The sequence below is a fragment of the Pseudovirgaria hyperparasitica genome, assembly GCF_010093815.1.
Source record: "Pseudovirgaria hyperparasitica strain CBS 121739 unplaced genomic scaffold EJ05scaffold_5, whole genome shotgun sequence".
NCBI classification, from domain to species: Eukaryota; Fungi; Ascomycota; class Dothideomycetes; order Acrospermales; family Acrospermaceae; genus Pseudovirgaria; species Pseudovirgaria hyperparasitica.
The window spans coordinates 1,557,138-1,570,027 of NW_022985553.1; the positions used below are offsets into that span (position 1 = coordinate 1,557,138).

General features: G+C 49.2%; 4 protein-coding genes across 4 annotated transcripts; 2 read left to right on the forward strand and 2 right to left on the reverse strand.

The window, feature by feature from the left end:
* Nucleotides 1-303: 303 nt before the first annotated feature.
* On the reverse strand, nucleotides 304-1,515 carry EJ05DRAFT_509656 (uncharacterized protein; the record flags this gene model as incomplete). Its single annotated transcript, XM_033748113.1, has 2 exons — nucleotides 304-1,335; nucleotides 1,384-1,515. 2 exons carry the CDS (start codon nucleotides 1,513-1,515, stop codon nucleotides 304-306), a joined length of 1,164 nt encoding a protein of 387 aa, XP_033602439.1.
* Nucleotides 1,516-1,772: 257 nt separating this feature from the next.
* Nucleotides 1,773-4,091, forward strand: EJ05DRAFT_475011 (uncharacterized protein). Its single transcript, XM_033743713.1, has 3 exons — nucleotides 1,773-1,968; nucleotides 2,116-3,311; nucleotides 3,370-4,091. Coding segments are annotated over exons 1-3 (1,668 nt in total). The 5' UTR covers nucleotides 1,773-1,967; the 3' UTR covers nucleotides 3,841-4,091.
* A 76-nt stretch (nucleotides 4,092-4,167) lies between these two features.
* On the forward strand, nucleotides 4,168-11,136 carry EJ05DRAFT_475012 (uncharacterized protein). The gene is made up of 4 exons (XM_033743714.1): nucleotides 4,168-4,487; nucleotides 4,557-5,626; nucleotides 5,679-10,411; nucleotides 10,480-11,136. Exons 1-4 carry the CDS (start codon nucleotides 4,298-4,300, stop codon nucleotides 10,931-10,933), a joined length of 6,447 nt encoding a protein of 2,148 aa, XP_033602441.1. The 5' UTR covers nucleotides 4,168-4,297; the 3' UTR covers nucleotides 10,934-11,136.
* Nucleotides 10,927-12,640, reverse strand: EJ05DRAFT_463376 (beta-1,4-mannosyltransferase). The gene is made up of 2 exons (XM_033742714.1): nucleotides 12,097-12,640; nucleotides 10,927-12,043 (listed from the first exon to the last, which is right to left on the reverse strand). The coding sequence occupies exons 1-2, from the start codon at nucleotides 12,601-12,603 to the stop codon at nucleotides 11,105-11,107; spliced, it is 1,446 nt and encodes a 481-aa protein (XP_033602442.1). The 5' UTR covers nucleotides 12,604-12,640; the 3' UTR covers nucleotides 10,927-11,104.
* Between the last annotated feature and the right edge of the window lie 250 nt (nucleotides 12,641-12,890).

Consider the following 12,890-nt stretch of genomic DNA (forward strand, 5'->3'; position numbering starts at 1 on the left):
GCTAAATGAGGTAGGTAGGTAGGTAGATAGGCAGAGTCGTGCGAACGAACCGATAGGTAGGTAGCCAGAAACGAATTGGACAATCTTGAGAGGTTGGGCAACGTGTATTGTGCATGGTTGTATCCCCGAATCACTCTCACAGCAAGAACGTGTGGGAAGACTGCGGCGCTCGGAGTTGTGGTTTCCATATATGTATTAATACAATATCAGCTCTAGTTACTACTAAACACACATATGAGGTACTGTGCGGGGAGTATTCTCTATTGGCTCTAGTATGAACTATGTGTCGCACTGGTTCCTGATTTACTCAGCGTCAATCATCTCTGTATCGTCCTCGTACAAGTCGTCTTCGTCATCCGAATCGGACTCAGAATCGTCCTCCGTGGTGCTCGTATCGCTAGAGAGACTTGCATCTGATGACGCATCTGTTTCTGGAGCAGGCTCATGGGAATAAAGGGCGTCCTCAGTGCCTGTAACAATCGTGTCATCCGCTGGGTCTTTAGGGGCATTGCTAGGCCCTGTAACTGACGGGGGCATAGATTCGCCTGGTCGCGTATACGCATCTCGGGGTATAGGCGTATGCTTACGCATCTCCTCTTCGAATTCATCTCGCATCTTCGTTATGTCTCCATGTAGAGACCGTTCTGGCCTATTCCGGCGTCTCATGTTTGGTTTTGACTTGACAACGTGGTCCTGCAATGCTGTACCTTCGGTGGGGGAGTTATGCTGAGAACGTGAGTCGATCGCGTCATCTTCATCGTCAGATGGGGTGTATTGCGTTCTGTAACGCTGTGAAAAAACCCGATTCGGTCGAAAAGCACTCAAAGGGATCCTGTCTGTCTCATTTTTCTTTCTTTTGACTGCTTCTAGGCGGTTGATGAACCGTATCTGGCTTTGTTTCCCACCTGAGGCATCCCATCCAGGCCTTCCCGATAGACCATTGGTTAATATACCTTCTACTTCGTCCTCACCACCAGCACTTCTTTTTTTCAATTCAACACTAGTTGCTACAAGACGAGCGGAGCCGGCGCCGAGAAGGTCGAATTTCTTGCCAGCCTTGAGGGGGTCTTCGTTCATCTCGAATGTATCGACAACATTCGAAAAGTATAGGTCCGTCCCAAGAGCTGATGCCCACCGACAACTGAATACCTTGCCACCGTAGGAGATGATCGGGTTTTGGCCATGGAGCTCCATGATTTGAAGCTGGGTCTTTTCCTCGGTGTCATCTCCATCGATAGCATCACTTTCTTTATCCGACCTTGGCGCGCCACGCTCTTTGCCCTTCGGCTTGGAAGCAGTGGCCACGCCCGTCAAATCGAGAGTTACGTAGAAATCCTGGCATGATCAGTAATGCAAAGACAGAGTGTTGAGGAAGTAGCTGACATCGAATTCATCTTCATGATATTCATATTCCCATTCGTCCTCTTCATTGTTTTCGTGGTGTTTCTCATGTTCCTGTGGAGGAGCGATAGGTACCGCACTCAAGGAAGATGCTGTCGAAGCTTCATCTGCCATTACACACTGGACGGGCCGGAGAAGTGGTCTGGGTAGAGGAATAATTCCACCATGCTACGAGGGCGCATAGTGTTTATAGCAGAAGCGTCGTGCTCACTCGCAGAGCTCAAGGAAGAGAAAAGCTAACCAAAGCTATAGCTCTTGAAAGCACGGATAGCGGGGAGTCCCGGGGATAAGCGCGCGCATCCATGGATCTTCCGTGCTTTGAGCTGGCCCTCAGACCCCACTAAATCTACGGTGACGATTGCATTGTAGGGCTGAAGGATGACCAAGGGACTATCGTAAGCTGTTGCAGGGAACAACATCATGAGCTCACTCCAGGCTCTCTACAACCCTTCTGGAACCGACTGCGATGCCGTCAAGATCCAGCAAAGTTCTTACTATAAGTTGATATCTGGCGCTCCGATTTTGTCGAGCTGTAGCATCTTCTAGCCAGCTGACAGGCGGTCACTAGTGAGTAGACTCCCATGTCTTCAACCTCGCTTTGCATAGCCATATAACTTCAATGCTCGAAGCTGTTATACACCCTAATTTCGCAAGATGTGTATAGAAGATACACTCAGCGCTTAGGCACGATAATCGCTGACCATTTGTTGATAGTGCCAGCTGTTGTCAACCATGGTGGCCAGGTGCCCTTTGACTTCCAGCCTTCCTTAGGATATCCTTTAAACCCATCAATCACGTCCAAGACAAATACACAAGAATCAGAATCTACTATCCGCAATAGTGCTACGGAACAACGCTTTATTAAGCCTGCGCCGGCCAATAGCAGGTCTACTCCTGACTCAATTGTTGTGAATATAACGGCCGGACCTGAACAAAGCCCTACATTGGATAGCACACACGTTTCTGCGAGTCTTTTCTCAACCATTCTGAAATACTTGACGTATCCAAATACATGTGAGAGCAGCGATACCCGGACAGCATCCAGCCCTAAGGGCTATAGTAAGACAATATCAAAACCAAGTCTGCTGTCTTGGGTCGGGGTCAAAGCTTCTGCGTGGCTCAATATATGCGGTCTAAGGCTCGTAAATTCTTGGGACAGGACCCGATATAGGCACGCTGCGCAGAGTCAGGACACGACACATCAGGGCAAGGACTCGATGAGCGGGCACTCTGTTTCTGACATGTGGTCCGAGACCGGAATGATGACCCGAGAGATTCCTGATTACGTCTTTGAATACGCACCGCTAGTACACCTTTACTCGGGTGAGAAATACTGGCCTGGAGACATTGGAGATCATCTGATACATACAACTCCCCACCTCAACTACACGCCAATTCAAGCACAGTCAGATCACCCAAATCTGACCAATCTGAATGATCTGAACCAATGGGGACGATTCGTGTATCTTCAGAGTGATGACAATGTGGAAGATTACCCAGATTGGCTAGGTGGTCAGAAGAACATACCTACAGAACCGAGTCACAGTATTGGGCGTATCACTAAAGAGAAATATGAGAGTACAGAAGAATCATTTGCGAACACGAAGGAGACCGTATCAGGATTACCTCTTAAGTTGTTCGGCAAGCGAACAAATGGCGGTCGGAGCGATGCTCCGGCAGTCTTGGTGGTCGTACCGAAACCGAACGGGGTGGTCGATGCTTTCTGGTTCTTCTTTTACAGCTTCAATCTAGGTAATACTGTGTTTAATATTCGCTTCGGTAACCATGTAGGAGACTGGGAGCATACTCTAGTGCGCTTCCAGCACGGCGAGCCAACGGAGATCTTCTTTAGTGAGCACAACTTCGGGCAAGCCTACTCGTTTGATGCAGTAGAAAAATCGAATAAACGAGTAAGTGCAATTCTTGCTGGGATCTATCGACCATTCATACTGATTGCGTTAACTCAAGCCCGTGGGGTATTCCGCCACAGGCTCACACGCAATGTATGGCACTGCAGGCGAGCATCCATACGTTCTTCCGAATGGAGTCTTGAAAGATGTCACCGACCGTGGTCCGCTTTGGGATCCACTTCTCAATGTTTACGCGTACACCTATGACTATTGGAGGGATGTTCTTCGTGCTTCGACTAGAACACCAGAGGCACCACTTGAATGGTTTTACTTCAGTGGCCGCTGGGGCGACAAGATCTACCCACTCAGTGACCCGAGGCAATACATGCTACTCGGAAACTACCACTATGTGACTGGTCCAACAGGACCTCGTTTCAAAAATCTAGCAAGGAAGAATGTGTGCCAGAATAATGATCGATGCATCATCAAGCACTGGCTGAGTGTTGACACGGAAATTCGTGAGCTCTCAAACTTCCCGAACGGCGAAGAAGTTTGGCAGGATGATCAGCCTCCAGATCAAGTGGAATGAACATTGGGCATGCAATGTACACTAAGCTTCCAGATTTCAGTCGAAAATGCGCAATGCCATACATGTTTCTCGGAATCACTATTACAATGTCATTGTTCTAGATATTCTTAGACGTCTAAGTCCCAAGAACATATTTCTGATACGACTCACTAAATTAGCAATTGACTATACAGGTCAATCAACAGCAGGCATAATTACTTCTAGGATAAGTATATTGTCGAATTGGTGGTAATTTTTGTGGTAATAAGGGGCGTGGTCCGTGCTAAACTAGTGAGTTTCCACGGACCTTTGTGTCGGCGCGTCGCGTCTCGCGTCAGTTGCTGGATGCTCGACGTGAACCAGTGCCAGACATTATTAGGCGTGGATAATAGCTATAAAGCTGCACATGCAATCAAGTATTAACTAAGCTTTAATACAACTTTATTCATTATCTGCAAATTTATATTCACCACTGCAGATGTTGTCGTCGAATCGACCGAGAAAATTCGTCGGCGTTGTCATCTACAATGATCCTGTATCACGCGTTCAGGGTCAAACAACTTTACCGAAGAGGCCGCGCCGAGATACCAATGAAGGACTCTGTGAACTGAGGCAAGAACCTGGACCGTCTGGTGTGAAGCGCAGGAGGATATTTTCTCATGTGGAGAGTAAGTATTGGAATATTCATTAACTTGGCTATCTATCCTCAGCCAGAAGGGATCATTGACAACCGGTAGTCTTCAAGAAGCCTAATACAACGTATGATGTCGAGGCAGTTATTGAAATTCCACGTCATGCGAACACGAGTCGACGCAACAAACCTCGCGTGTCCTATAAAGAGGTCGAATTTTTGTCCGCATCAGACAGCGAGGATGATTTCAAATTCGAAGTATCTTCTGATGAACAGTCGAACTTTGCCGCAGATACTGACAGCCAACCCGATACCGACATAAGCTCCGCATCAGAAACTGAACCAGAGTATACCGATGAATCAGAGATACAGCATGATGATGAACCCGTCCCAAAGTCCCAGCAACGAAAGCTGCCAGCGAAACAGAAGTCCATCAAATATGGTGTGTCCGAAGGCTCATTCAAGGCTATTTCAGAAGCTAAGCAGCTTCCACTCCCAACACTTGGTCGTCAGTCAAGCAAAGGCTTGGATCCAACCTTACCACCATTGTCAAAGATCGATGACATCTTCATTGACATCACCGACAAGGCTTTAACTCTTGGTCTGAGTGACGTGCTGAAGTTTCTTGGGGGCAGACCACTTCGCGTAGCCACCATGTGTTCAGGGACAGAGGCGCCTATGTTGGCCCTTAATCTGATATCCAGGTCTCTGCCCATGTCCGAGGAGATGCTGAACATCGAGCACGCCTTCAGTGCGGAATTTGTGCCTTTCAAGCAAGCATACATTTATCGAAATTTTGCACCAGATGTCCTTTTCCGAGACATTCGCGAATTTGAGAACGACATGGACAAAGCAGGCGCGACAACTGTCTGGGGAAGCAAAAAGACACCTCCTGGAAACGTCGACCTGTTAGTCGCTGGCTTTAGCTGTAAGGACCGGTCGCCTCTTAACATGCATCGTAAAGAAGTTGGTAAGAAAGGCGAGACAACCGACACTCTTAAGGGCACCATAGCGTATGCGCGAGAAAAAAGACCAAGGATTGTCGTCTTGGAAAATGTCAAGGGTATTGAGGACGATTGGCCAAAGATTCAAAAATATTGGGAAGACATCGATTATGCGGTAATGAAATTGAATGTTGATACCAAGAATTACTACATCCCAGCAACGAGGCAAAGAGTAAGATCCTACACTCAAAGTTTCATGTAGGTTCGTAAGCTAAAATTCGCAGGTGTACATTTTGTGCCTCGATAAGAAAGCGTCTAAAGTCGACACTAAAGAACCACTGCACAAATGGGAGGATTTGATGTTGCAATTCCGGCGGCCAGCTTCTTCTAGCATGGAGGCTTTCATGCTCCCGGACGACGATCCACGGGCACGTCACGTACAAAAAGGAGATCCTTCACGTGAAACTGATTGGACCAGATGTCGAGAGAGACACCTGAATATGAGAGCTAGGTATCGACTTGGTGAGCGTCGTCCATTCACTGAAGGTTACCAGCTCCAAAAGCCTCGGGTACCAGACTTTTCGAATCACGCCTGGCACACAAGACAAGCCAAGCGTGTACTCGATCTCCTAGACATATCGCATTTGAGAAACGCAAGACCCGAAAGGGGTGGCTATGATTCATGGTACAAGCTGCGCTGCTGGAACCCAAGTCAAAATGTCGACCATGCTAGTGGAGCAGATACGCAAGCTTTTGGCATAGCACCATGCCTTACACCCAGAACCATCCCGTACAATAGTTGTCGTGGCTCGATGATCTCTGGCTTAGAAGCATTAGCTTTGCAAGGAATCCCCATCGATGATCTTTTGACCATTGAGACAGATTCTGAGCTGGCTGATCTCGCTGGGAATGCAATGACAACAACCGTCGTAGGGCCGGCAATATTATCAGCACTTATTGTGGCATTGCCTCACATGCGACTTTCGTCAGGTTCACCTGGGCCTCCAAAAGATACTGCACGAATTACGAAGCCAGAGCCACGAACAGTTGCGACACAGAGAATAGTTCAAGCGTCATCCGGGCCAAAATCTGAACACTTGCTCACGACGCAGAAGCTTCTTGGGGAAGCTATTGCAAGCTCCCGACGATGCTCATGCGAGAAGCAAGGGGAGACTAAGAGCTACGTACGCGAGTGTAGCAGCTGTGGGTACACTGCTTGCACTGATTGCCTTGGGAATCCTCAGCACGTGTACATTGAACGAACTTATCTTGTAAAGTCTTCACGTAGCAGTCCGATGGAATTCGTGGCGGAGTGGAAGCCTCGACTTCCTTTATGTCTAAACTTCGACGGCGTTGGGAATTGTACTTCGATGTTAAAGCACATGACTCTATCGACAAAGGAGCACAAAGATCGATACCTGACACTCCTTCAAGGTCTTTACGAACAAGACTTCGTGCTAGGTCCGTTTCGCCGGTCTGATGGGCACTGGACCGTTATGTATGAGTCATCGAACGGCTACTTGAAGCTCATTCTTGGGTCCAAGCCAAAGTGGCTCTTATACCTAAAGTGTCCTTCCGATTTACCTGTCAACAGTGAGCTACGAGCAACCATATCGCAACCTGTTGCTCGCTCAGAGGGCTTCATTAGCGTATTCGGTGACGGTTGGAGTCAGTTTGTTCCATGCAGAAAGAAGATCAGTTTCACAGTCACAGCCTCCAGCTCTACCTCACCGTCATGGAGAGCCGTGCTAGGCTTTCCAGATTTCGAGAATGAGACGGTCCCAACTCGCTTGACCATAAAAACGTCGAAAGATGCTCATGGACTTGACGAATCCCTCGATGGCGAATATAGACACCTGCCAGAGTGTGGGACTGCGTCTCAGATGCTGTATCAGCGGACTGGCACAGATCCGTTATACCTGTTTCTCGATCCGTCCAAAACCGGTAATCCAGATGAAGATACAATGGTTTTCAGCTACGAGCATCGTAGGCTCATGGTTGATGAAACGCGTGTGACAATTGCTCGTTTAGACCCAAAATTTCGTCCGTGGGACTTTGCGCAGGGACCCAGTACAAGAACGATTACAGGTGAAAGCAATGGAAATTGGTCTGCCAACGATGTTCTGAGTTTACACCCTAAGCAAACCAAAGCGAACGCGCTCATCCCGTCAAGTCTCAGACAGTGGCTCGACTCGTGTGACGTAGATACTTGTGGGCAGCTCACGACGATACTGTGTTGTGAGTTTCGTATTGACACCTCGACTCAGAATGAGCTTTCACAATGCAGATCCCCAGCCTCCGCGCAGGATCTGCTGTTGTCTCGCTTCATATCATTCGCACAACACTGGCAAAGCCATGTAAAGCTGAGCGAATGGCAAAGTATGGACGTCAATGACAAAGTTTGCGGTAAATGCGAGCCAACAAGACCTCCAGTCACATGGGCCGTCGATAAGAAAGGCAACAGCACGGTCAGATGGATTGAGTTGGCTGAACCAGCTGCGGTTTATGAGCGAGCCGTATCTCAAAGACCTCTGGCCCATAGTCTGCAGGCAGAGGTTCGCCAAGGCCAAAGCGGTGGCTCCGGTCGTATTGGGGTTGCCTGCGATGTCGTTACACTACTGCATCGAGCTATGGCCAGGTTCAATGGGAAGAATGGATCAGAGAGCGCACAGTGCAGACTCCTCACAAAACCCCAACTAGGGACCATTTACAAACGAGAACGTTTCATACTCAAAGACAATTCAGGCGACAGGACATACTCCGTAGAGCTTGCGAATGGCTACAAACTGTTCAAGAACCAGCAGAGGTCATTACATTGGATGCGACAAAGAGAGTTGCATCAGAGCTGCATTGTTGTCGAAGAGGTTGAAGAAGATGTTATTCCACGTCTTGAGTGGCGCATGGAGGTGAAGGCCACACGGAAAGTTGGTGTCAGAGGAGGCTGCTTGGCTGACACTGTCTCGTATGGCAAAACCCTTCTCTCTCTCTCGCTCATACATGCCGAATTCCTCGACAAGTCTATGCGAGACCTTGAGCAAGAGAATGAAAAGATAGCAGGGGATCTGATTAATGTCCCCGCAAGCTTGGTCATATGTCAGCAAAGTTTGACTACTCAATGGGAGAATGAAATTAATAAGTTCCTCCCTAAAGAGGCTTATAAAGGCACTGTACTCGTCATCCGAAAATTTGGGGACCTACAGAAACTTAACGTGGAAAATATCCGCAAGGCAAAAATTATCATTTTGTCTTGGTCAGTGCTCGCAGACAAGTCATACATCGAGAATTTGGGATCATTCGTGGGTATGCCTACGGTTGAGGCCGATAGCAAGTACTCGTATGGTCGTCTGTACACCCTCTGGATACAATGCTGTGCGGAGCGGATTCCGAAGTGCCTCAATAATTTGCGGGCCGAGGGGCTTGCCAAGTTCTCTGAGTCGGAGCCGCAGAGATTAGAAGAGAATTTATCACGACCAGAATTTGCGGGTGTTCTTCCTGATAAATATTACACCGGGCAACGATATGTTAAGGAGGCAGAGAAGCAACGCCTTGTTGCAGAAAGAGATGCAAAAGTCCGGAAGAGCGGACCATCGAAACAGAAATCAAAGAAGCTTGCATACAATGCTTCGGATTCGTGGAAGGACCTGCAAGGCCCTCCCATGCATATTTTCTCATTCAATCGAATCATTGTCGACGAGTTCTCCTATCTCGAAGAGGGCACTTCCCAGGACAAAAGCCATCCCGTCCTATACCCTTCCATCAAAAGCTTGACCGCACCAAAGAGATGGATTCTTTCCGGGACTCCGGCGTTGGACGACTTCATCGATGTGAAGCGCATGGCCGCACTGATAGGCGTCGATCTAGGTATCAATGACTATACCCCAGGAGTCGTCACGAAGAGGAATCTAGAAGCATCAAGAAAATCACAGACGGTCCTCGAGCAGTTTGAGACATATCGGAAGGCCAAGTCTGTTGATTGGCACCAGCATCGGGACGCAGGAGCGCAGCAGTTTCTCGATCAATGTGTGCGTCGAAACGCTGCTGATCTACGGTCTATATCATGGTCCGAACGACTTGTTACGACGATACCATTATCAGGTCAGCGCATTCTCTATGACGAGGCAGCCGCGCACCTTTCTATTCCCAATATCAAGAGAACTAGCCCGGCATCCGATCCCTCAGATCGCGCTTCCTCAATCCGAATGTTCTGGCAGGAATCTGACACATTTGAAGAGGCATTGGTCAGAGCTTCAAACGAATCGACACCGCTGCGAGATATAGAAGAAATCATCTCGACAAGGGCAGCAGAGAAGAATCAAATGTCCGAGAATCTCGACAAGCTCCTGTCTCAGGTCAAGGGCCTTCCTGTATCCCTTCGTGACGACCGATACTATAGCGGCTGGCTACGAGAGGCAGATAAGAACCATGACCTGAAGGCGCGATTTGACGCAGTCGTCGCAGGTCCCAAACAGAGTTTCGGCACAGAGGGACTGAAAAATCTCTTCGACAAAGTCCGGACCACGACGTACAAATTACAAGTCATGGAGAATGCCCTGAATTACGCAAAGCAGGTGAGGAGATTCGAGGCTCGCGGACCTCCGAGATGTGCGACTTGCACCAAGTCTGCAACTGTGGTGCTTCCTCTGTGTGGTCACGCAGTGTGCGAGACTTGCTACGAACATGCCGCGGCACGATCAGAATGTGTCGATGGATGCGAGGCGCTTTCAACATTCGCGACTCGCGACCTCGACTTCAGTCGTGCGGAGACGAAGATGACAGGACTCATCAAAGTCATCAAGGGCATACCGAAGGACGACCAGGCACTCATCTTTGCACCGGGCTCGGAATCGGTGAAGAACATCCGAAAGGTGCTCCGAGAACATAATGTATCCTGCTTCGCCATCGTCAGCTCCGAGGAGCGCGCCGTCGAGGATCTCGAGGAGTTCAAGGCAGACAGAGACCCTAGCACGAAGCGCAAGGTGCTTGTGCTCAACGTCGGCGATGAAACTGCGGCTGGCAGGTAAGTGCTACGAACTCAGCAGTTCGACCACGACATACACGTGTGTATATATACTGATACGAAGCCAGCAACCTGACGAATGCGAATCACATCATCTTCATCGCCCCACTGCTCTCTCGAACTCAAGAGCACTACAACCAAGCAATGGAGCAGGCAATCGGTCGCGCCAGGCGGTACGGGCAGAAGAAAGAGGTCCAGATATACCGCTTTGTCGCCTTGGGTACGATCGAGGCAGACATTCTTCAGCTCAGAGAGCGGAGGAACTGTGCTTTGAGACAAAGGCCAGATGAAGAAGAAGTAGAAGCAATCACCGTCCAGGCTAACGACGGCAAAAAGGAGCCGACTCTGTTCGTTCGTTCGGAACAGGGCGAGATTGCGCTTGTGCCGGCGTCCTGGGCGAACAGAAAAGAAGATTTTTCGAAACGGTTGCCAGGATTTAACTGTAAGAGTCCGAGTACGGGGGCGGATCTGAGGCTTGGATCTGGTGGACAGCACGTATTTGCTGAGCACTACTTGGCTTGATGGAAGCATATGTGCGTTAGTTCATAGATTGGATGAGTTTGGCATGCATTACGGCGTCATCGTTGAGCGAATTGTGTAGCATAGTCATACTTAGGGATACATCAAAGGCAAACAAAGCCAGCATGTTCCACGGCGACGGATGATGGACAATATGTACTTTTATTTCGGGTACTAGTTCACAAGCCCGAACATTTTTCCAGCCACGATATCCCATTCGTCGTCCCAGCGATGCGTGCATTCCTTCTCTGCACCGTCTCTCAGCCGTTTTAGGAGACTACCGTCGTCTCCGAATAATTCCGCTAATTGCTCTGATAGCTGCTTCGCGCTCGTGAAGCCTCTGCCGTTGAAGTCTTCCTTGACAAGCTCCGACCAAGCTTCAAAGTCACTCCAGCCTAGTACTGGCAGTCCTGTGCCAAACATGTCCACGACTTTCATGGGCAAATCCACGCCCGATGATGAAGTGTGCAGTGACACGCCAAGATCAGCTGCTCCGAGGAGCAGCGCATAGTCTGCGGTACTGAGCCAGGCCGTTTGTACGACGACGTTCTGGAGTTGTTTGGCTTGACAAAGTGCGTTGATTTTTGAGAGGTAATACTCTTTCTGGGGTCCTTTGCCTGTGATGATGGCTAGTACTCTGGGTAATCGGAAGTCACGAGTTGCTGCTGCTGAGTAGCTCACGAGGGCATCCAGAAGAATGGAGAAGTCTTCGTCAGGGGTCCAGGAAGTGGAGCTGACGACGAGCTTCCAGGTACCTTTCTGGATGTCTTGTGCATATTGTGCCGTCTCACTCAAACGAGAGAGGAAGTCTGAGCGTTCCGTCGATGTCAGAGGCTGAAAGATGGGAGCCGGTCGGTCGTGTAGGGGAGAGGCAGAGACATTGTGCTCAACTGCAAGCGTTCGACACATGGAATTAGTGACTGCGAGATGAGATGTTGCTAGACGAGAAAATGCAGATTCGTAGATTTCAGATATTCGGACGAGCGGATGTGAAGAGCTTAGTCTCAAAGCCAGGATGGAATAGCCAAAGTTATGCCAGTCAATGACCAACTTGGTGTTCCGTAGAAAGCATATCATTGATGCTATTGCTAATGTTGGTATAGACGGTGGGTTCTGAGCCGTGTTAGAAGTATATTATACCATGCCTCAATATCAATCATGATCACCTGTACGAGCATCCATTGGCTTGGCCTGGATCGATAAGCCAAGGCATAATACAAGCTCCATACCTGCCACAGAACTTTCAGAGGTCCAATAATGAGGAACAGCACTCGGTTGCTCGTTCTGAGAAAGCCTGGAGGCGGCGCAATTGGAATGATGTTGATGCGTGAATTGCCTTGGATTTCAGGATGAAAGTCTGAATCAGTGTAGCCGACGAGATCTACACGACCTCCATGTTTGGCTATGCTGATAGCATGATATTGCATACGTGGACTCCTGCCTATGTCTCCAAGCACTACGACTTGCACCGACGTCTTTGCTTTGACCTGCCGCCTTCGGTGTTGTTGGCCGTCGGCGGCAGCGTCAGGTGGTGCATGGTCATCTATAAAATCTTCCTGGGATGGGCTGTAGCTGGATGGCAGTAGCAGCAAGAGGATGGTAAAGGCCGTTGAAACTCCAAGAACTAATGCTATGACGAAGTTGAAGTTTTGGTGCAGCAGAATGCTCGTCATGCTTTAGTCTGCGCGATGAAAGGTGAAAGCAGTTGACGTGATGTCAAAGAAGGTTTAAGGTTTATCCAGTTAGCAGAGAGGCCGCCAAGACTGGCGCGCCACACACAGTAGTGATAGGGTGAAGACAGTCAGGATTCCCGGCCTAGAAGTGCCCACGTTCTCCCGCCCACGAGGCCCAGAACATCCAGTAATTTTAGCTGCCCACCCCCCTGGGACTTTGGCTGCCCAGGCCCCCCGGAGCCGCCCTCTTCTGCTCCCCAAAGGCAGCTACCACTTTCACTTTAGCT